At 42.0% G+C, this 25,156-nt stretch overlaps 1 protein-coding gene across 1 annotated transcript in view; it reads right to left on the bottom strand.

Annotated features, from left to right (window-relative positions):
- The window catches only part of LOC311499746 (protein NLRC3-like), a 115,785-nt gene that overhangs the window by 8,715 nt on the left and 81,914 nt on the right, over positions 1 to 25,156 (bottom strand). The window contains exon 7 of the mRNA XM_084560867.1: positions 21,007 to 21,180. Within this exon, the coding sequence (XP_084416993.1) occupies positions 21,007 to 21,180 (174 nt within the window). The remainder of the gene's footprint in view (positions 1 to 21,006; positions 21,181 to 25,156) is intronic.

The following is a 25,156-nucleotide window of genomic DNA, read 5'->3' on the forward strand; positions in this document are numbered from 1 at the left end:
TTAATAGTTTTTTTTCTTTTCTGTTTAGATATTCAAACAAATTAAATTATTTAAATAAACAGATGAATGAATCATTTCACCAGAATTCACTTCCTGGTTCCATAACGCCAGCCTTATCAACACATCTGTTAATCTGAATTGACCTGCCAGTTTTTAGTATTCATTTTATTTATTGAGCTGTGTCAACTTTTAAAAACAGAACTTAAAGCAGATCTACTGATATCTGTCCTCTAGATGAGTCGGTTGGGTTTAAATGAACAGAAACTAATAGTCAGGAGAGCAGCGTTAGAGAGGAAACCAGTCTGATCTCATTTGATTAAAGTCATTTACAAACACCACATGTTGGAAGTTTGTCCGCATCGTTTTTAAATGACATTAAATGTTTAAACCAGGTTAACTTGATCAACTTGAAATGGTTTCTAACCTGAGGCCACGTTTCCTCCGTGTTTCGGTTAAAGATGAAGAAAGATGATGATGATCCAGTTAATCATTTACAGATGTTGGACTCTCACCTGCTGAACTCACCTCAGGTTGATTTACTGACTCTTTCTACCTTCGTGTGTGGAGGAAAGAAGCTGCTTCTCTTCTGTTCACAGGTAGTTTTAATGGGCGGGGCCTTAAACTCACCTGGACTCTGTACAGGAGAGGAAATGAGGTGTGTCCAAAGTCTCTTCACAATAAAATCGACCATAAAACAAGAAGAATACAGTGTTGTTGTTGCTGCTGATATATTCTGAAATCTTCAGGACAGGAAATAAAACTCTTTTGTTTTTCTGTGTCTTCATGCTGTGATGCAGGTTTTCCAGCAGGTGTCGCTGTTGTAGAGGAATCAGATCATTCAGCAGAGAGCTTCAGAAATGGATCCTTATTTTTCTAAGCTTAGACTCAGTTTATTTCCTTCATGTTAGTTTAGTTGTTTATTTTAGTTTAGTGTGAAGGGAACTCTCAGAGGGAGAATTTCATTGCCCAGTGGAACCTTTGCTGTGTCTATGACAATAAACTTGTTGAATTCTGAATCCACCTGCTGTTCTAACTTTCCATTTCTAGCTGCTCACATGCTGTTTGTTGTAGTATTAAAAGACACGTCCTGCTATCACCAGTGAGAGGAATTCATTCTAATAATCAGTGAAATAGTCCCATCAGTTCTCTCTGTCAAACATATTGGTCAGTGCTTGTTCTTTGGGATCCTGCTGATCTCTGAAAGAAAAACACAGAATAAACTTCATCTACAGCGTCTCCTAAATAATGTCAAATGGTTATATGATCAGAGTTGAGTCTCTGCAGCTGAAACCTTCTCACAATATAATCAAGGCTCATTTTAACTACATAAAGATTACATGGACAGTGGGTCCTACTTTCATTTGGACTCATTTTCTTCAACTCTTTTTATGTGCAACTGAGCTCCTGTGACCAAGCAATTTCCCTTGTGGATAAGAATAGAGTCTAAGTCTAAGTCGACTCAGGAGCAGTTTCATGGGCAGGTGTGGGATGTTCCTTCATTATTTCTTCAACATTTAAGCAGGTTAAAGTTGTGGAGTTGTTATCAAGTGTGACATTTACATTTCTGCAATGTAGCTCTCAGTGCAGTCAACAGTTTGGTTCGTTTTAAGAAACTAACAACACACTGGTGAGTTCAGCAACATAGGTCAGACTGGATAGCTGACCATGTCAGCCTCATGATAATATTTGAATAAGTGACTGAATACTTTTAATAGGACATTGTTATATATTCAGTGAGTATATTCACTCAGCTAAAGCTACATATTCTGAGACTTTTTGACAACTACTTCTCAGTAGTTGGACTTTTTTATCTCGCGTTTGTGCTTGAAAGCACCGTTGAGTCTGTTAAAAAAGGCTGAAGTTACTGAAGTGAAGAGTTTTGGTTTTAATTAAAAAGCAGCTAATTGAGTGTAAGAGGGAATAGTTCCCTCTCTAGCACTATAATATTTTGTCCTCGACGTCTGTCTCTAGGCTGGTTTGGACTGGATTCAGACCATCTCTCTATCAGGAACTAAATGTAGCTTTCAACCAGCAGCAGCATTTAAACTGTGTGTTTCTGACTGATGACTCAGCTGTCAGTGAAGTTATCTTGATGACTGAAGTCAAACTCTTAACTGGTGTTTAGTTAGTGTCAAACTTTTTAACTTTCATATAAAGCTGTGCCTTCAGGATGTTCTTCTCTGTGTTGAGAAGGTTTTATGAAGATGTTTGGAACAAAAATATATGTGATTGTAAGTGAAGACTTTATCTTTTTGAAGTTTGTGACGACCAAGACAGAATATCTCAGAGGCAGAGCAGTGGAACTATACTTTAGGGACTGAAAACTGAACTGGTTAGACTGCTCTCAGGTTTGCCTCTGACATTAGACTGATAGAATGAATAAGTTTAATCAATGTCATTATCAGAAGTAGTAAACTGTAGATGCATTGACCTCAGTCTTCAGCCTTGACTGAATGAACAACACCATCTGGTGATAAATGAAGAGATTTTATTTTTACACACTTGTTAGGTCACATGACTTAGACAAAGAAAAAAAAACACTTTAGGAAACTAATCATCTCTTTCTGTAGTGAACATGTTTCTTCTGTTTGTTACCCAGCATCACCTCTCACCATAGCAACCAGCGTTAAAGGTTAGCCAACGTATGGGACCTTCCAGTGAGTCCAGCCAGAACTCTGCAGGTACCAGGCTCAGGTCCAACAAGGGTCTGGATCTGCTGATCAACGCTGTCCCTCCAAGACAGAGTAGGTGTGCTTCAGAAGCAGGCAGATGTGGAAGGAGACCTCTTGTAGGTCTGGTACTGCTGTGTTTGACACAAATGAAAACTTGACTCCTTGATCTTACTTAGTGGTAGAATGTATTTCTGACATAAACGTATGTGATTACAAAAATAGGAAAAAACTGGCTGAATAAAAATGAAAATACAGAAACAGTAGAGGCAGAGCAACAGTGACACAATGCTGTATTACCTGAGTTTCTGGGATTTATTCTGGAAGAGGAAACCAGCCTTTGAGGCACAAAGGGAATTATTCAGGAAAAACATTAAACATCAGTGATTATGGAGAAATACATTAATACAGTTCCACAAGGTAAAATCATCAAGGCTGATTAGATAGCAGTGTGGTCACAGAGTAGAATAAGATTTTAACAGGAAAACTTCTACTTCAGCAAATGGAAAATATAGAGCAGCCTTTCTCAAACTGTGGTACGCGTACCACTAGTGGTACGCGGGCTCCCTCTAGTGGTACGCAAAATAATACTTATACTAAAATAAAATAAAATACATTTAAAAGGTGAAACACGATTTAATATATGAGAATGTATGAAAAAAAAAACTATCAACCGATGACAAAAAATGGAAGGAAATTAAGACAATAAATAAGTTAATAATTTTAAAAATCCGCAAGTGTTTCTGGGTAACGTTAGCCGATATATGTAATATTCCCGCCGTTACAGGCGCCGTTTGTAGCTGGGCTGTGATGGGAAGATGGTTTAGTTACCGTAGTTACCGTTACCTTTAAAAATGAAGCGTACGACAAAACTATTGTCGTGGCTTAAATCAAAGACAGACGTGCAACAGGAGATAACAACAACCGAAGAGGAGGACGTGTGTGAGCCGAGCACAAGCGCGAACAGTGATGCCAGTACCAGCACCACAACATCTGCTACTGTTAGCAAAAAACGACATAAAACAGTAAGGAGATATGACGAGAACTACATTAAACTTGGATTTATTTTTAGCGGAAGAGAGGAAGACCCCCGACCGCAGTGTGTGGTGTGTGGTGACCTGCTGGCCAATGAATCAATGAAACCCTCACATCTCAAACGGCATCTAACAACTAAACACCCGGCACTTGTGGACAAACCAGTGAGCTTTTTTTTACGAAAACGTGATGGACTGAAGCAGTCAAAGTCCACGATTCAGTCCTTTGGTACACACACAGCCAGAGCACATGAAGCATCATATCGTGCCAGCCTCCGGATCGCCAGAGCCGGTAAGCCTCACACAATTGGGGAACAGCTGTGTTTACCATTAGCCAAAGAGATGACAAAGATCATGTGTGGAGAGGAAGCTGCCAGAAAGTTAAACTTCGTGCCGCTTTCAAACGACACCGTGTCAAGAAGAATAACGGACATGGCCAACGATGTCAAGAACACACTGATTGAACGCATAAAAAAAAGCCGCTATTTTGCCGTACAGCTTGATGAGACAACAGACGTTGCAGATTTAGCACAACTATTGGTTTATGTGAGATATGAAAATGACGGTGCAGCTGCGGAGGATTTCTTGTTTTGTAAACCACTTGAGACCCGAACTACAGCTGACCACATATTCCAGGTACTGAATGCTTTTATGCAAGAGAACGGACTGGACTGGAAAAAGTGTGTGGGTGTGTGTACGGATGGAGCAAGAGCAATGACTGGCCGTAACAGCGGGGTCGCGGCTCGCATCCGAGAGGTGGCACCCGACATGCGCTGGACTCACTGCAGCATCCATCGTGAGGCGCTGGCAGTGAAGAGGATGCCTGACGACCTTAAGTCTGTCCTGGATTCAGCTGTAAAAACGGTCAACTTCATCAAGGCCAGACCAATGAATGCTCGGTTATTTCACGTGCTCTGTGAGGAGATGGGAAGTGAGCATGTCCAGCTTTTGCTTCATACTGAAGTAAGATGGCTCTCAAGGGGAAAGGTGCTTTCAAGGCTGTTTGAATTACACAGAGAGGTGCAGCTGTTCTTGCAAGGGACAACCTCCCCCTTTGCAGACCTTTTTGAGGAACCCGTGTGGCTCAGCCAGTTGGCTTACCTGTCAGACATTTTCTCACGTTTAAATGAACTTAACTTGGGACTACAGGGACTCTCCGTAAATGTTTTTGATGTGCAGGACAAAATCAATGCACTGATAAAAAAATTGGAGTTATTTGAAATCAAAGTCAGAGCAGGTGATGTCTCAGCTTTCCCTGCTTTGGAGAGCTTTTTGTCAGAAAATGACCTGATGCTTGAAGATGGAGTGAGGGAGAACATTGCTGCACACCTCACCTCACTCAGACAACAGTTCTGCAAGTATTTCCCAGGGATGCACAAAGATGGAGCTGGCAGCTGGATGAGAAATCCCTTCACCATCGACATTGCCCACATGGCCTCAGGGGACTTAACTGCTGTTGAGCAGGAGAGTTTGATAGAACTGTCTTGTGATGAAACACTGAAGGCCTCTTTCAAAGAGAACATTTTGTTGGACTTTTGGATAAAGCAGTACAGTGAATACCCTGTGCTCTCTGACAAAGCAGTGCACACTCTCCTTCCTTTCGCAACCACCTACCTGTGCGAGAAAGGCTTCTCTTCACTTGTTGTCATAAAAACAAAGTACAGAAGCAGAGTGGATGCTGAGCCCAACCTGAGACTGAAGCTGACCTCCATTGACCCAGACATTCCTCGATTGTGTTCACAGAGGCAGGCACACCCATCACATTAAGCTCATGTAAGTGGTCATCATGTCTGTGGATGTTTAATTGCAACTCATCTGAATGCTTTTCCACACCTTTTATTCTTAGATCTTATTGTTCTGTCTCTGTGTTTGTCTGTGTCTCTGTTTCAGAAAGGAGTCACTAAAGCTGAGAAACAAGAACTGCAGTTAGGCATAGCCTGTTTTGATTTTTGTGTTTTGTTTTTTGAAGTCAAGTACAGTAACATTTCAGCACAGCACAGTTTTATTTAAATTTTAAGTACAGTTTCAAATAACATTGAAGATTTGTTTTATATTTATTTTATTACAATGATTAATTTTCATATGCAGTGCATTTTAATTGATTTTTTTATTTAAGTAAAGTTTATGATTTTCCAATTTTAAACACAGTGTTCCATCTGTGTATGATTGTTACCGTGGCCAACAATATTAAATAAACTTGTTAAATAAAACTTTTAAAATGTTTTTCATGAAAACTTTGGCCTACTCCGCTACTGTACTTTAATGTTGGTCATTAGGTGGTACTTGGAGAGCCAAGTATTTTCTCAGGTGGTACCAAGTGTAAAAAGTTTGAGAACCACTGATATAGAGTAATACTGTTTGTACTTCAGGATACGTGTAGAGCTGAATTCACAATAACCAGTTTCAGACATGAGACCTCTCAGTTTGATCTTCATGTGTCCAGGATTATCCAGATAGAAGTGATCATCAAAGTCAGTCCAGTTCTTCCAGGAGTTCAGTGGTTAGGAGATCATTTCACTACTTCTAAGACCAAACATATTCTGACATCAAATCACAATCAGTGATTCAACTGTAAACCAAAGAGAAACATCATCCACCATCAACAACTAAAGCTCAGAGTTGAAGCTGCTGTCACTTCAAAGACTCTCCTTCCTCCAGAGAACACAGAGACACTGAGGAACCAGATGGTGACCAGAATCTAAATCCAGGACAGAGAGGTTGAGTGAATGTGGTGTTGAAGGTGTAGAGGTGGATCAGTTTGTCAGAGGAGACTCTGTAGAAGGACAGAGTTCCAGCAGGACAGTCCACATACACTGATACTCTGTTAGAGACAGAGGAGGAGGAGATGGATGTTGGTCTGTTATTGTGACAGACAGAGTAACCATGACGATCAGAGCAGAACAGACTCCAGGACTGATCATTCCTTCCAAACCAGATGTCCTTCATGTCTTCTCTCCTTCTGATTCCTCTGTAACTCACTGATATATCAACATCTCCTCTCCACTCAACCTCCCAGTAACAGCGACCAGTCAGAACATTTCTACACAGCAGCTGAGACCAGTGATCAAATCTGTCTGGATGATCAGGATATGGCTGCTCCTCCTTCACATGTGTCACCTTCCTGTTGTTGTCAGACAGTTTGAGGTTTGTGTTGACTGAGTTTGTGTCCACTTCAAGTTGACAGAAATCTGATGGAGAGAAAAAGACACAACACAGCTGCAGTTTATCATCTGACACATCTGATGGATTTCTTCTTTCTTTCCTCACTGATCAGTCAGAGGTGAGAGGCAGAAGGAGACTTCAGCAGCAGCTGGCCCTGGTAGCCATGACAACCGGACCCTAACGAGCTGACACAGGCAGCAGAAGAGGAGCCAAAACATTATGACCCCTCCACCCATTACAGAGCGCCAAAACATTATGACCCCTCCACCCATTACAGAGCGCCAAAACATTAGGACCCCTCCACCCATCACAGAGCGCCAAAACATTATGACCCCTCCACCCATCACAGAGCGCCAAAATATTATGACCCCTCCACCCATCACAGAGCGCCAAAACATTATGACCCCTCCACCCATTACAGAGCGCCACAACATTATGACCCCTCGACCCATTACAGAGCGCCACAACATTATGACCCCTCAACCCATTACAGAGCGCCAAAACATTATGACCCCTCAACCCATTACAGAGCGCCAAAACATTATGACCCCTCAACCCATTACAGAGCGCCAAAACATTATGACCCCTCCACCCATTACAGAGCGCCAAAACATTAGGACCCCTCAACTCCTAACAGAACATCCGTGTTTCCTTCACTTTATCAGGTCAGTGAGTTTCTAGAATTATTTATATGTGAAGTGTTTGTGTCCAACATAGATGAACTGTTAATAGAAGTTAACTATTAGCCGACCAATGAATTAGCCTTCAGCTAGCCTTCCAGCATAGCTCCGGTATGTTAGCGAGCTAACCCGCGGGGCTAAGCGGCCCAACACCTGAGGCTAGCGGGAGTTTGTCACAGTCATCACCACGCACACTTTAAACTGGACGGCAGCATCATCGGCACAGTCAGTTTCCACAGGAAGTTTCTAGTTATTATTACTATTGGAGTTTATTTATTTAGTTTTGCAAATCATTCTTGCAGCTGTTCTTCATGTAAATTAAACAATATTACTTCTTATTGAAAAACAGGAAGGTGCTTTTGATGGTGGTATAATATTAAATATAGATCCATTTAAGGGGCCTTTATTTTGAAAATCCAAATCAGAATCTCCTGATATTTCCTGGGTGACATCCTGAGAGTGTCTACTATCAGGGTGAAGTGGAATCAGTCTGTGGAAACAGACAGTTTTCTTTAAATGTTAGATTTGATTTGAATATTATTGATTCATTTGACACATACTCATATTTACATTAATATTCTGCTCCTGTCTACATGATCTTGAAACACCAATAAAAGGAAACTGCCTGTTTCCACAGACTCATTCCACTTCAAACTGAGAGGACACAACCCCAGGAAATAGCAGGTTAGTCTGATGTTGAAGTCAGAGGCCTCAGCCACGCCTCTGCTTCCTGAGGACGCTAAGAAGAGCAAGTGGCCCTCCACACTTGTAAACAATCTTCTACCAAGGTACCATTGAGAGGATTCTGTTGAGCAGCATCACTGCAATCATCTGGTTTGGAAACGGTGCAGTTCTTGATGTAAAGACAAGGCAGAGAGTGGTGCGTACAGCCCAGTATCACGTTCTGCCCTTCAGGACATCTACAAGTGGAGGTGTATCAGGAAAGCTTCCAGCATCCTAGGCCAACCTATCCCTCCCCCTCCACTGCCTTTTCTCCCTCCTGCCTGCTGCTAAATGCTTCCAGAGCATCTTGGCCAGAACACTCAGACTCAGCGACAGCTTCGTTCCCCAAGCTATCACAACTCTGAACACTCTCCCCTCTCTCCCTGCTCCAGAGACTAAGCCCCTAACATCAAGACACACACAACACAGTCCAGTACAAACACAAACTCACTAATGTTGCACAAGACACTTTTAACCCAGATGGACCGACAAAATAAATCAGTGGAGCTACTCAACTTTACATCAACAAGGTTTCACCAACTGGCTCAATCACAACGTTACCGCTAGGGCTGCAGCTAACCATTATTTTAATCATCCATTCATCTGTCCATTATTTGTTCCATTAATCGATGAGTCGGACAAAACAAGCATTAATTTCCAACCCTTTATTCAGAAACAGAGCTGACAGAGCAGAAAGAGCATCAACAGGTTGCTCCTTGAACATCTCTGAGCTGTTAAAGGAATGATTTAAAAAACAAATGAACTAACACAAAGAACATACATGTATGCTTTACATCTGCACAATATATGAAATAAAGTGCACAAAAAGATGTGAGCGTGCACGTGACTCTATGATGATGAAGCAGCAGAATCAGTAGAGTCAGCAGTTCACCTCATCAGGATTGTTCAGCACGTTTCAGCTCATCAACCAAATCATTTCTCTCAAACTGTAACAGCCAGAGTTTTACATGGAGCAGTACCAGTTTACGCCACACGGCGGCGCCTCCTTTGTTTTCATCTCTTAGTTCAGCAGGTGTCACTCTCTTTCTTTGACTTCCTCCATCATCTCCGTAATGTGGACGCTGGTGAAGGCTCCAGTCCACCAACGTTTTATTATCTGTTATAATGTTGTTATAGCATGCCGGTTGGATCATTACTTCAGAGATATCCCCTTTCAACTTAACTACAGGTTGTATTTTAATACTTAAAACAACATATCTTAGCATAGCCTGCAGGTCAACATATCTTAGCATAGCCTGCACGTCAACATATCTTAGCATAGCCTGCACGTCAACATATCTTAGCGTAGCCTGCAGGTCAACATATCTTAGCATAGCCTGTAGGTCAACATATCTTAGCATAGCCTGCACGTCAACATATCTTAGCATAGCCTGCAGGTCAACGTATCTTAGCATAGCCTGCACGTCAACATATCTTAGCATAGCCTGCACGTCAACATATCTTAGCGTAGCCTGCACGTCAACATATGTTAGCATAGCCTGCACGTCAACGTATCTTAGCATAGCCTGCACGTCAACATATCTTAGCATAGCCTGCACGTCAACATATCTTAGCGTAGCCTGCAGGTCAACATATCTTAGCATAGCCTGCAGGTCAACATATCTTAGCATAGCCTGCAGGTCAACATATCTTAGCATAGCCTGCAGGTCAACATATCTTAGCATAGCCTGCAGGTCAACATATCTTAGCATAGCCTGCACGTCAAATGACAAAGAGCTCGAAATCTCCAAAAAGGTAAATTCAGCTAAATGTTCCAGATATGTGATCCAGCCAGGAAAGCTCTGTGACTAAAGAAAAACGAAGGGTTCTTAACTTTAATTTAAAAGTAAAATCGGGCTGTCCGATTGATGCCGCTGTTAAAATTGGCTACGTTTTACATTACCCGCCTAACATGATAATTATAGCCGTACATATACAGTGATGTTTGTAAACAGGAAACCCGTGTATATCCCAGTTAGTAATTAGCATTAGTCTAAAAAGAGAAATATAATACCCTAAATACTAGACATATCAACAAAACATAAACACATGTCAAGCTTATTTAAAAACCTCTAAAGCATAAATACTCATTCACAGTACCTGGAAAGTGCAGATGTAAATGTCTTATTCTCCCGCGGTTTCACTAACAATGGGGCTCAGAGCTCCCCCTCCCGCCACTGCGGGTATTACACATCAAATCACGCCATCTCTCAGAAAAGGACCAACAGCTGGGTGGGCGGTGACGGTATCAACCATAGACATATATACATAGACGCCTCATTGAGCGGGTTGGCCCGCTGCTGCGATACGTCAGCGTCGCCGCCATATTGGTAGAGGCGGCTCTGCCCCGCGAACCAATACGAGTCAATGGAGTGAACTTTATTAAGCGTCTGCTACTACGTGCTATAAGTTAATTCCTCTCATTTACACATTCACACACGGACGTATATATTCAGAAAACCGTTAGGAACCTAAAACAACGTCTGTAATGGTCTCTGATGATTATAAACGTGAACTATTCTTTATATGTTCAGTGTACAGATCGGCATCAAACCACTCGATGTATTTTATAATGTTTTCACGAGTGTTTAGCTGTTACTGTGATGATACATGACAGTCAAAATACTGAATCTGTGTCTATAATAACCACCTGACATGGAAATGAGACATCTGTGTTAATAAACAGCACCAGCATTTACATGGTACTGATTTTGATTAATCGTTTTTATATTTTAACGACTAATATTGACAATCATTGGGACAAGAAAATTAACTAAATTAACAAAGTCTGCAAATCATAATAAAGTAAAATGAAATAATAATAATGGCATAAAATACTGCGATTGCCTGGTCTAAACCATACTCTTTGATTTATTTTTTTTTTTCTTTAGAAGGAAACAGATTAAAGAACATATATACATACTTATATTTATACAGCAGTATGTGCAAGGAAACAGATTAAAAAACACATATATCAATACAGCTTTATTCATTCATTTTCTATACCCGGTTATTCCTGTTAAGGGTCGTACATAGTATGAGAAAAGTTAGCTAATCAACTTTGAACACTCCGAGTAGTTAGTTCGGGGCAATTTAGTTAAATACGACTGACTTCTTGGTTGTTTGAAGGCTGGTTTTAACGCGGGACTTGTAGTATCAACAAAAGTATGCATATTCTGATCTCAAAATGATGTTGTAATGATCAAATACAGTCAAAAGTAATTGTTCTGTCTTACTTGTGAAAAGTAATCCCGTGGAATCGGGTTTCGCTTGTCATTCGATTGAAACATTTCCAAGCAGCACACGAATGAGGCATCTTCCGACCGGTGATAGCTCCAGTTTGCCACTTCCAATATGGCGGCGACGTTGACGTACGGTACAGCGCTCAATGAGGCGTCTATGTATATATGTCTATAGAGTGCCGAAGTCCCGCCCCCTCTACTTCCGGGTTATGGGACCTATCTTTCGAAAAAATATGAACGGCAGTCTATGGCGAAAGATAAATTATTTTCTGGTCCCGATCGACTTGTGCCTTGGATTATACATATATTGTTTTTCAGAATAAAAAATTATTTTACATGTCAAGAATGTCACAGTTTGTCGCAAGATAGTTCAGTAAAACGCTATGGAAAATACGTAATTAAACAAACTACAAGTCCCGCATGCTGGCGCGTACAGAACCGACCAAAACTCCCTTGGTGTAACTACAGCTCTCGACATGACCCGATTTATAATGAATTTCACCTCGTTTGATGCTTCTGCCTTCGTCCTGGAAGAAGACGGTAAAGCTCAACAAGGAGACAGCCATAGTTCTCTAGGGATCTCTAGAGAGATGTAGTTCACTAAGCGATCTCATACAAAACCTAATGTTGTTCAGCTTATTTACGTCAAATAATTTATCTCTTGACGTGAAAAATTATCTTTTAAATTCACACACATCATATGTGAAATTCATGCCACAATTCGATCGGGACCAAAAAATAATTATGATCTCTCCATAGACTGCCGTTCAGATTTTTTCGAAAGATAGGTCCCATAACCCGGAAGTAGGGGGGCGGGACTTCGGCTCTCTATGGTATCAACTATGAACCTAGCTAGTTCCCGCCTCCTCGGCACGAGCTGAACGATAAATCTAATACAGCAAGAGAGGCGGGACTTAAGACGAGAACAGCCAATCATCAGCCGGTGTCAGTTTGAAGCAGCAACGGGAGGGAGGGGGGAGGAGTCAGCGGCAGCGAGCGCAGACAGAGAGCGGCCTGAGAAACTGAGCGACTGTAGTGAGGCGTTTGAGCGGAACTGCTCAGAAACTGTAGAAAAGGTTTGGGTTTGAACCCTCTCACCGGGAAAACACCCACATCCACCACGGATGCGACGCCCCTGAATGGGGGGACGGATCGGGGTCAATATGAATCCCCCCCCGTCCTCAGTGCTATCTGCGCGCATGCGTGGATGACTTGGTTGTACTGATTTCTCCACCTCCGCCATGTTTCAGAACAACGTTAGGGTCTCTCCGATGGTCTTTCCTCTACGTCCGCTCCGCTCAACTCAACTTTTGTTTTATACAACAAACATCTCCGTGGCATAATAATCGTGCGACACAACGAATCGATAATGAAATTCGTTGCCAACTCTTTTAATAATCGAATTTTATCGATTTTAACGATTCCTTGTTGCAGCTCTAGTTACCGCTACGTCATTCTTTCAGGCACAAAATGGCGGCGGAGCGGTGCCTTTGAACTTACAGCTCCGTCTTTGACACTAAATAATTCAACACTTTTCCTCTGACACAATATACATTCACTCTCTGGTTACATTCACAACAATAATTCCTTAATAAACCGGATAATATTAACTAGCTAACAGTTTATGTTCATTAACTTTAGCTCTCCGCTAGCGCTCAAAACGGAAACAAAAGCACAATAAAATGAGGTCAAACTCACCAAAACCGCTGTGGCTTATTTTTAATATGCTCTTCATCAATTCCCGACCAGTTCGGTGTTGTTTTACAGGTCCTAGATCAACTTTTTATCAAATATTTACTCGCTAATGTCCGTTTGTCTTCTCTGCTTTCTTCTTCTACGTCTTTTCTGTGCAGCATCACTTCAGTGCTGCCCCTAGTGTCTGAAAGAGGCACTAACTGGAAATACAGACTTTTAATTGTCTGCATTAAATTACTGTTGTAAATATTTTAACTTATTTAACTATTGCATCTTAATGAATTATTTATTCCTGTTAATATCATATTTTAATGTTGGTTCCACAAACAAAGAAATATCACTACCAACCAACATGAAGACATCAGATACCTGGCCTAGTCAACAGCAGTATGCAGCATGTCATTGGGGTTTTCAAGTGGGCACCTCCCTTCACCCATGTTTGGTTAAATTAGGCCCACGACACCTCAAGAAGGCTTAACAGTGACTTCCAGCGTCCTGGAGTCACCCCCCTCCACGCTGCCACTGCACAACCCCGTTTATCTCACCATTCAGTGACTATCAACAACTAATATTTCAATCATTAGCCTAGTCCTTTTATGAACCACGACCCAAACAAACAAATCTACCAACATAAATAACAAAGAGCATAGGCTCAGGAACAGATAAAAGAAGAGGATCCATCTGAGGATTTTAAAGAACAGAGCAGGTGGCTCAGCTTGGTGTACACCAGTGACGTGTGATGAGGTTCATGACAGATTTACAATCATGAACCCAATGAAATAGCTTCAATTCTCCATTCAATTGGCTGCTTTCACACTAACTGGTTACGTTTCATATCTCAAATGAGTATTCTTTACACAGGTATAAGGTTCATATCTGGACAAAGGACCAATGTCAATCTATAGCGGTTAAGAGACAGAATAAGACAGAGAGAGCATTGGCCGTCCTAATTCCACAGTTCATTCATATTCATTCAACATGAGAGTAGCCAGTGAGAAAAATAAAGACAAATGGAAATATGGATTTGAATTTAAAATCAAATCGTCACCTTAATCAAATTATAATATTGAGTTGTTAAATCTTCTGATGATCTGATTCATTTTTAATTCAGACTGTTTAACAGAATATCTTCCATCATTTACCACTTCCTGTTTTGACTGAAGGTTCAGATTTTCTATTTTTATCTTTCACACAAAGAATAGATCCCAATAAATGGACCACAACAGTCCAGTTGACTCAGCGTAGAAGAAGAACAACAGCATGAACCAGTGGCTCACTAGCGCCCTCTTCCATGAGGCAGAAGTACTGGCTGCCTCATCTCCTTGTTTTTCAGTGCGGTTTAATGTCAGATCAACAAGACTAAATATGTTCCACTCATACATGAAATACATTAACTAGACTATGGAAGATTAGGACACATGATAAAAATGTACACAACCAATATATTGATGCCATACAGAGAGTTAGCCACAGGCACGAGCCAAGGAGCCTAATCTAGTTTGTCAGAGATTGCGCAATCCGAGGTGAGGCACTCTTTCCTCTGACCGCACGATATCTATAATACCTTAAATAAATGATGAGCTGTTGAACAGTGCTAAGAGCATATATATATATAAATGTGGGGAGATATTAATTAGGTGTGATTCTATTGAAACCCAGGATGGAGGATAAAAGTCTTCAAAATAAAACACTGCTGCTCTGATTTGAGCTGCCCAGTAACACCACTTCACATCTGGAAGCTGTAATCCACCTCTATCATATGGTAGATACAACAATGACAGCCTAAGCCTGGGACGCCTGTTGTTCCATATGAAGTTTGAAAAAAGCTTTTGGAGTGAAGGAAAGAATGATGATGGTGGTGCAAGTGGAATGGACTGGAAAAGATACAGAAACTTAGGTGATATTGACATCTGTTCTGATGATGATGGTGGCGAGCATGAACACAGCGGCTCGTAGCTCTTCTCCCTTTATACGTTTAGTGCTTCTGTACATGTTGTTAGTTATTATTACTCGTCTGGTCTGCCACGTGAATCCTGTCTACAGTCGCCTGGATCTTCTAAACATTGGATTACAGAGTGAACAAACTGTAAACAGTGACTTTATCTGATCTCATGGCATACCGGAGGATATAGCCCGAGCACCAGGCTCCCCGTGGATCATCATCCCTATGGGCAGGAGGAGGAAGCGGCGGAGGGAGAGGAAACAAAAACGCGGCTGCAGGGCTGGCGTCCTCGCACGAATGAGAAGACGGCCACACAAGCTACCTCTTCAGAGCATCTTCCTCTCAAATGCCAGATCCATCTCAAACAAAATGGATGAGCTGAAGCTACAGGTTGCAGCAAACAGACTCGTCCAGGACTGTTGCATTCTGCTAATAACGGAGACCTGGCTCCACTCATCAATTCTGGACACAGTTATCGAGCGAGCAGGCCGCACAGCCCATCGCTGTGACAGAGACAGTAACTCTGGTAAGAGCAAAGGAGGAGGGTTATGCATCTATGTCAATAACAACTGGTGTACCAACGCTACGACCACCGATAGCCACTGCTCTCCCGACCTAGAGGACCTGACTGTCAAATGCAGACCTATGTATCTTCCACGCGAGTTTACTGTTGTTATGGTGACCGCTGTATACATCCCACCAAATGCTAATGCTAACGTAGCCCTTAGCCACCTGTACAATGCCATCAGCCTTCAAGAGAACACCTATCCAGAGGCAGTTCACATCATAGCAGGAGACTTTAACTATGCTGACAAAGGCCGGGCATATACTGTAAGATATTTTAAATCCTTTGATTCAGCTCCATCTCAAACTGCACGACTAGATCGCCGAGTTCAAAAGTTCACAGCCTATGAATCATGTTCTCACACTATACGGCCTGATGCTCTGATGTGACTTGACTGCTCACACTGTACGTCCATATACCACCAGGAAGGGTGAAGGCCGTCGGGTCGGCCGGCCCTGCCAATGAGGTGTCCCTTATTTATTTTTCAGGGAGTTGGTAACCCTAGTCAGAGGAGACGTTGGGAAAAACCATAATCCTTTGGTTATGGTAGAATATCTGGCCCTCACTCCTGGCAGCTTTCATGACCCACAGTTTATCAGCGTAGTTCAGAACTTCATTACCACCACTCTCAGACACACAGGAGATCGGTCCTCGGTCTCTCTCACTCTGCCTATTCCATGTGCCCTTTCAATGGATATGGGCCCAGGACAGTTGTGTTCACCAAACACTTCAGGGATCATTGTTTCAAGAAAAGCACACATGTTAGCCCCCTCTTTCTCCTCAGGGAGGCCAACCATTCTAAGATTCCAACCACAAGCTCAGTTTTCTAAATCAATCCATGTATCATTCCTTATTTCCATTTTCAAATGGCAATCAGAAATCCAACAATGAAAAAGTGACTGGTTATTTTGTTAAAAAGCTAAAAAATGCCTGTTTTTTTTTCATATTTCAATTTTAGGCTCAGATCTAAAATACAAAATGGAAAAACGGGCCACAGGACTGAATTTGATTTTAATATTTAATTGGTCAGGTTTACGTGACCGGAAGTTTTGTAATGAGCGTCAACAGACATACATTACGATCGATCGATCTGGACGAGCAGCCAGGAGCCATCAGCCATGGAAAGTTATGTCTTGTTTACGTGACTCTACTGAATTTAACTAATTCAATAAGAGTATGTATTTAAAACATAATGCAGGACAGAAACGTTATGACAATAATACTGGCAGTTGTGAATATATTCACCTGTATACGTCCTCATCAATCACAAGGTGGTTTTTCACTGGCATGTTACAATGTGCCACACCTTTGCTGCTGTAGCCATCAACAGACAAAACATGAGTAACACCAAACATCCTGAGCTTTTCATTTTGGTCTAAATGAAGTTTATGACTCATATATTCAGCATGGTAGTTGGATTTAAATTACGAGCACCCTGGGGAAAAAATGAAGTAATTAGCACAAAATGTTTTTATAACAGCAAATTTGTACGTTTACAGTTGAACCTGTAAAATCGAGCACAACATGACTCAGCTGTATTGCCATAGATTCTATCATTGATTGACAATAACAGAATAACAATGACATCAGTAGGGGTCGCTGTTGTCAAAACATTTGCTTTCTCACCATAACAAGCTGTTAATTTAGTCTCATGCGTGAGGTATCCATGTGGTTATCATTATCTGCTTAATTTGCACTTTTTAAAGCACGAGCTTTCCTCTTCAGAGTTCAGCACCCTGACAGCCTGGTGGATGAAGCTGTTCAACAGTCTGGAGGAGCGGGCCCGGAGGCTCCGGTACCTTTTCCCCAAAGGCAGGAGACTGAAGAGGGGATGTAGGGGGTAGGAGGTCACTGACAATGCTGGTGGCTCTGCGAGTGAGACGGGTGTGGAAAATGTCTGTGAGGGAGGACAGGGGGGCACCGATGATCTTGCTGGCTGTGTTCACTATGCGTTGCAGAGTCTTTCGGCAGGAGGCGGTGCAGCCTCCGTACCACACAGTGATGCAGCCAGTGAAGACACTCTCAATGGTGGCCCGGTAGAAAGAACACATGATGGAGGGCGGAACTTGTGCTCTTCGCAGTTTCCGGAGAAAGCAGAGCCGTTTCTGAGCCCTCTTGGCCAGTGATGTTGTGTTATTAGTCCAGGAAAGGTCTTCTGAGATGTGCACCCCCAGGAACTTGGTGCTGCCCTCCCTTTTTCCACAGCAGCACCTTCGATGGTCAGCGGGGGATGCTGGGGGTGACGTCTCCTGAAGTCGACAACAATCTCTTTTGTTTTCTCCACATTGAGGATGAGATTGTTGTCTTTACACCACTGCACCAATAGGCTCACCTCTCTTCTGTAGTTGGTTTCATCGTTGTTGGTGATGAGGCCCACCACAGTTGTGTCATCTGCAAACTTGATGATGTGGTTGGTGCTGTAGGTTGGAACACAGTCGTGGGTTAGCAGGGTGAAGAGCAGCGGGCTGAGCACACACCCTTGTGGAGCTCCTGTGCTCAGCGTGATGGTCTTTGAGGTGTTGCTGCCAACCCGCACGGTTTGTGGCCTCCCTGTGAGAAAGTCCAGCACCCAGTTGCAGACGGAGGTTTAGCTCAGTTTTGGTATGAGTTACTGTTCCACGGTGGCACACACGGCTAACAGATTTAGCCCATTGTCTGCTAACTGGTCTGCCAACTGGTTACAAAGACGTAGTAACGCTGCTAACTGGTACATCGTTACTACGTCTTTGTGTCAGAATCTCCGTTGACATATTTTAGTATTACTGGTCAACCGTATGAACTTCAGAGCGCCGCCGTACTGATATGCTGAGCGGTTGCCAAGGCAACAGTAAGTTTGTCAATGAAGTTAGAAGGAGGAGCTAATTGACGTACCTGCCTGATGCACGTAAAACATCTGCGGGTCAGTTCTGATAGATATAAAATATTATCTTGCCTGATACAGTTATGGGCCTTGAGTTTGACATGCGTGGTTTATGAATGATCATTTACTTAATATACAGTAGTATTAGACAATATAAATATTATATATGGTCATTTAAAAAAAACAAATCATACTAATAGATTAACAGTTAATTAATACATTTTGTTTGTATTTTCAAAGTTCATTGGTACAGATTTCATTTAAGATTTAATTAACTGCACTTTATAAGAGAATGTGTTCATTGTTAATAAAGCATTTCAAGCTTTAAGTATGACTAATTGTTTTCTTGATCATCCCTTTACTAAAAACACCAGAACAAAATAAAACATACCAATGCTGCGGGTGCAGAATTGAGTTCAGCCTATTGGCACGGCCCTCCAAGATATTTACGGTTTCTCCCTGATTTAGATTGGAGGTTAATCATCATATCACATGACCGTAGGTTTGTTAGGGTTTCTCAGTTGGACAGGGCCTCTAAATGTGTTTTCCTGGGATCTTGGCACAAGGGATTGTAACATCTAATCCTGTGTATTAATGAATGAAAGGGTTCTACTAATGATAACCACGTGGATACCTCATGCGTGACACTAAATTAACAGCTTGTTATGTGAGAAAGCAAATGTTTTGACAACAGCGACCCCTACTGATAGGTTTATATGTGAGGATAACTGTCTGTCATTGTCAATCAAACCTTAACAGTTATTGTTTTAATGATAGAATCTATGGCAATACAGCTGTGTTATGTCGTGCGCCATTTTACAGGTTCAACTGTCAACGTACAAATTTGCTGTTATTTGCGATCAATGTGGCTAGCAAGCTATTATGTTTGTTGACACTCATTACAAAGCTTCCGGGTCACTTAAACCCAAACACATAAATATTAAAATCAAATTCAGTCCTGTGGCCTATTTTTCCATTTTGTATTTTTGATCTGAGACTAAAATTGAAATATGAAAAACCAGGCATTTTTACGTTTTTTGTGTTAGATTAAAAAACAAATAACAAAATAACCAGTAACTTTTTCATTTTTTGATTTTTGATTGCCATTTGAAAATGGAAAGAACAAAAAGATACACAGATTTAAATCATCCACTTTGTGCACCAGCTCTTCCATGGTGGTTTTCATTGTATCAGACTGTGCTTTCAGAGAGTCAATGTCGTCTTGATTGGTGCTAATTCTCTCCTGGGCTTCTGTCACGCACCCTGACACTTCCTTCAGTTCACCTTGTATCCCCTGAATAGCGCCAAGTAGAGCATCAAATCTAGATACCAAATCTTCTTTCATTGTTTGAATGGCATTGAGAATCTGATTAGGGCTGGCTGTGTCCAAGTTGTCGTTATTAGCTCCGGAGCTTGCTAGCTGCACCGGGCTAGAGGAGGCATCTGATCTTGTCGTCTTTGAAGGTTTAGGAGGCTTCGTCAACATTTTAGTTGTTAATGCGGTTTCAGACACTGAAGTGGCTGTTCACTAAAGCTGTACACAATTTCTTATGACTACCTGACTGTTATTCTCCAAACTTTACACGGGAGAGCTCAGTCACGCTTCCACCTAGCGCAGCGCCATAACCAGAAGTCCAGCACAAACTGACACTTTGATGTTTTATCATCATTAGTCAAACTTACACTTCCTCAGACCAGGTTTTAACCACTGCTCTCCACCATGGTCCATCCTGGAGGAAGAAACACAGTCAGAATGATTTTCTATCCAACATGAGTCCTAACTGCTGTTCAACATGAAGCAGAGTTCATCAGTTTATCAGTGAGACACAGAAACAGACTGAAACTCATCAGTATAGACTGTCTCTGATGTTTCACTGTCTGACATCAACAGTTTGACCAACATTCACACATCAACTACTAAACAGTTTTCAGACTGTTCACAGATCAGTTTAACCTCCAGATTCAGTTGATTATGTTCATTTACATATTCCAGATAGAGGCTCTAATGATGTAAAGTGCTTAGTCCATATCATAAAGACTGTATTTGAAAGTTAACCCTTAGATAAATCTTTGAGGTTACCAGAGAATAAAGGAACCAATAAAGGATTTCAGCAGCAGCTTATTTGTAACATGTCATTTTATCACTTAATGTAAAATACTTTAAATGTAGAATACTTAAGTTGAAAGTGTGTTTTAAAAGAAACAAAAGTTGAATCCAAAGTCTTGGACATATTAAAATTATCTGAATAATCACAGTCACAGAAGATTATTCTCTCTACACTTTACACCAACAATCCATCCATCAACAGTTGTTGATATATTTCACTAAAACTTAAAACTGTAAACCAGCTGATAGAGGAGGGTTCATCCTCTGAGGTTTACTGTGACTCCAATGAATTTAGATATTGGACAAGCTCCTGTTGTCTGTCCATACCTGAGAGTGTCCAGTCTCCAGAGTGGATCCTCCAGTCCAGCAGACAGCAGCTTCATTCCCTTGTCTCCTGGATGGTTGTAGCTCAGGTCCAGCTCTCTCAGATGGGAGGGGTTGGAGCTCAGAGCTGAGGCCAGAGAAGAACAGCCTTCCTCTGTGATCAGACAACCTGACAGACTGGAGATAGAAAAATATCAGAAACTCAAGAAGAAGAAGGAAAATCCTCCAGATGTTGAACTTCTGCACCAACATGAACCTAAATCAGGATTTAACTGATCAACAACCAGCTGTGTCCTGACCTGAGAGTTTCCAGTTTACAGTGAGGACTCTCCAGTCCAGCAGACAGCAGCTTCACTCCTGAGTCCTGCAGGTTGTTGTTGCTCAGCCTGAAACATTAAACGTACACAGCCAGAAAGAGAGCCTAAACATTCAGAGTCATAAAGAAGTATCTTCAACAACAACAAAAACTAGGAGTCCTGGAGTCAGTCTGGATAACATGAAGAGTCAGAAGATACTGAGACAGACAGAATCCACAGAAGAACAGTGGAAACGTTCTCTAGGATGCTAAAGCAACCAACTTGGTAAGTTACTGAGAAACTGAGCACAAGTGCTGTAAACACTGATCACACAAAAACTGATTTGATTCAGTTTGTCTTCTGTTCAATACATTTGGTATCAAGTTATATATAATTCAACCAAAGCTGAAAGTAGGTTTTAACTAGACTTAACACTTTAAGTCTTTGACTTTGATTTCTGATCAACAAGCTGACTCTGTCTCAGTGTTGTCATTGTTTCTATCAATATCCCTCTTTCCACATTAATTTCAGTGATATTATGTGAGTGTTCTTATGAAGGAACCACACGCTGTACTAACCAACCTGACATCAATCATGGTGCGTTCATAGTCCACAGCTGTGAGCACTGTTCAGACTGTTGCAGCCTGTAAACAGTCACTGTACTGTTCTAACTTCATCTGATCCTTGAAGAGTTTTCCTTCAGTGAGATAGCATCTATGCTAGCTAACCTGAATCACCTGCTAGAACAATATCTGGAACAGTCTCCAACCCTCAGTTCTTTCTGATTCAGATCTACAATAACTTCATACTAGATCTCTGGAATCCAAATAATGAAGTAGGAACCTAAATCCATGTTTAATATGTTTTATGTATTGATATCATCAAAATAACCAACATTTGAAATAAGATTTATGAATCAGTATCTTAATACCAACCTGAGAGTTTCCAGTTTACAGTGAGGACTCTCCAGTCCAGCAGACAGCAGCTCCACTCCTGAATCCTGCAGGTTGTTGTTACTCAGGTCCAGCTCTCTCAGACTGGAGGACTGGGAGCTGAGAACTGAGGACAGAGCTTCACAGCTTCTCTCTGAGAGGTTACAACTGCTCAGCCTGAAGGAGAATCAACATCAAATGTTTTATTTGTCATTTACTGAATGAATCATGTTTCATACAGTTCCTAAATCCACCTACAGAGCTTTGTTGGAGGCTTTGACCACTGGCAGCAGCCTCAGAAGAGCCTCCTCTGAAGCAGAGTATTTCTTCAGGTCAAACACGTCCAGATCTTCTTCTGATGACAGTAAGATGAAGACCAGAGCTGACCACTGAGCAGGAGACAGTTCATCTGTGGAGAGACTTCCTGATCTCAGGGACTGTTGGATCTCCTCCACTAGAGAACCATCATTCAGTTCATTCAGACAGTGGAACAGATTGATGCTTCTCTCTGCAGACAGATTCTCACTGATCTTCTTCTTGATGTACTGGACTGTTTCCTGATTGGTCTGTGAACTACTTCCTGTCTGTGTCAGCAGGCCTCGTAGGAGAGTCTGATTGGTCTGCAGTGAAAGACCCAGGAGGAAGCGGAGGAACAAGTCCAGGTGTCCATTTGGACTCTGTAAGGCATTGTCCACAGCACTCTGATGGAGACATGTTAGTTCAGGAGAGTTGATGAAGGTCAGATGGACATGAAGAGCAGCCAGAAACTCCTGAACGCTCAGATGGACGAAGCAGAACACCTTGTCCTGGTACAGTCCTCTCTCCTCTTTAAAGATCTGTGTGAACACTCCTGAGTACACTGAGGCTGCTCTGATATCGATGCCACACTCTGTCAGGTCTGATTCATAGAAGATCAGGTTTCCTTTCAGGAGCTGATAAAAAGCCAGTTTTCCCAGAGACTCAATCATCTTCCTGCTCTCTGGACTCCAGTGTGGATCTGTCTCAGCTCCTCCATCATACTTGACCTTCTTGACTTTGGTCTGAACCACCAGGAAGTGGATGTACATCTCAGTCAGGGTCTTGGGCAGCTCTCCTCCCTCTCTGGTTTCCAACACATCCTCCAGAACTGTAGCAGTGATCCAGCAGAAGACTGGGATGTGACACATGATGTGGAGGCTTCGTGATGTCTTGATGTGGGAGATGATCCTGCTGGCCTGCTCCTCATCTCTGAATCTCTTCCTGAAGTACTCCTCCTTCTGGGGGTCAGTGAACCCTCTGACCTCTGTCACCATGTCAACACACTCAGGAGGGATCTGATTGGCTGCTGCAGGTCGTGTGGTTATCCAGAGGCGAGCAGAGGGAAGCAGTTTCCCCCTGATGAGGTTTGTCAGCAGCACATCCACTGAGGTGGACTCTGTAACATCAGTCAGGATCTCAGTCTTGTGGAAGTCCAGAGGAAGTCGACACTCATCCAGACCGTCAAAGATGAACACAACCTGGAACTCTTCAAAGCTGCAGATTCCTGCTTCTTTGGTTTCAGGAAAGAAGTGATGAACAAGTTCCACCAAGCTGAACTTTCTCTCTTTCACCACATTCAGCTCTCTGAAAGTCAATGGAAATATGAAGAGGATGTCCTGGTTGGCTTTGTCTTCAGCCCAGTCCAGAGTGAACTTCTGTGTTAAGACCGTTTTCCCAATGCCAGCCACTCCCTTTGTCATCACTCTTCTGATTGGTCTTCCAGGTGAGGCTTTAAAGAAGTCTTCTTGTCTGATGGTTGTTTCTGGTCTGTGTGGTTTCCTGGATGCTGTTTCAATCTGTCTGACCTCATGTTCATCATTGACCTCTGCAGTCCCTCCCTCTGTGATGTAGAGCTCTGTGTAGATCTCATTCAGAAGGGTTGAGTTTCCTGCTTTAGCAATCCCCTCAAACACACACTGGAACTTCTCCTTCAGAGTAGATTTAACTTTACGTCCACACTCTGCAGCAGGAGTTCCTGAATGAACAAGAAATGTAATGAATCAGTGAACTCATTCATTTTAATAACATTCACATGTGACTGTTTTCAGTCCAGAAGACTTCATAGATGTGATTCAGATGTTTTCATCATATTAACATCAGAGTCTAGAAATAGAAACTTCTCCCATGTTTCCTCCATTTCCTCTTTCCATCAAGTTAAAGCTGTTAAATCCTCTTACTGCTCTGCAGACAGTCAGCCAGCTCCTCCTGCTTCATTCTCCTCAGGAAGTTCACTGTGATCTTCACAAAGAAATCTCTGCTGTTCCTCCTCTGCTCTTCATCCTCACCGTCCAACACCTCCTCATCCTCCCTCTGACTCTCTAAGCTTTCTGGGTAATCTAGACTCAGAACCTTCTGGATCTTCTTCAGCTCGTTCTTCATGAAACTGATGATGTTCTCCTCCAGTAGCTGGAACAGAATAATAATCCAACTTAAATGATCAGAACACAATCATGTTGATGTGAAAGGCTGCTTGTTGACAGCATTCAACATGAAGACTTCTCCAACCAGAATGCTAGTTTGTGGTTGTTGAGGTTAGCAGTAGTAGCTGTGATTGAACATTTACTCACCATGAATATGGAGTCCAGGTCTTTGTGATGATGATCACTGGAAACCACTGAGATCTGCTGCTGAAGTCTGTGGAGAAACATCTTTGATTCAAACTAACTTCTTTAACAAACACACTTTGGTGATGATCATCATTTTATTGATGCCACAAACACAAGATGAGAACAACAAACACTGCTCTGATTACTGAATGTGGTGTTTTAACAGAGGAAACTAAATGACAGATAAACTCTGGACTAAAACATGACAGTCTAATGAACAGAACTGAATAATGATTAATAGATCTGTGTTCATTCTGACCCTGGATCAGCAGGCTGCTGTTCATCTTTGAAGTTAATATCA

This window comes from Chelon labrosus (assembly GCF_963514085.1).
Source record: "Chelon labrosus genome assembly, chromosome: 14".
Taxonomy (NCBI): domain Eukaryota; kingdom Metazoa; phylum Chordata; class Actinopteri; order Mugiliformes; family Mugilidae; genus Chelon; species Chelon labrosus.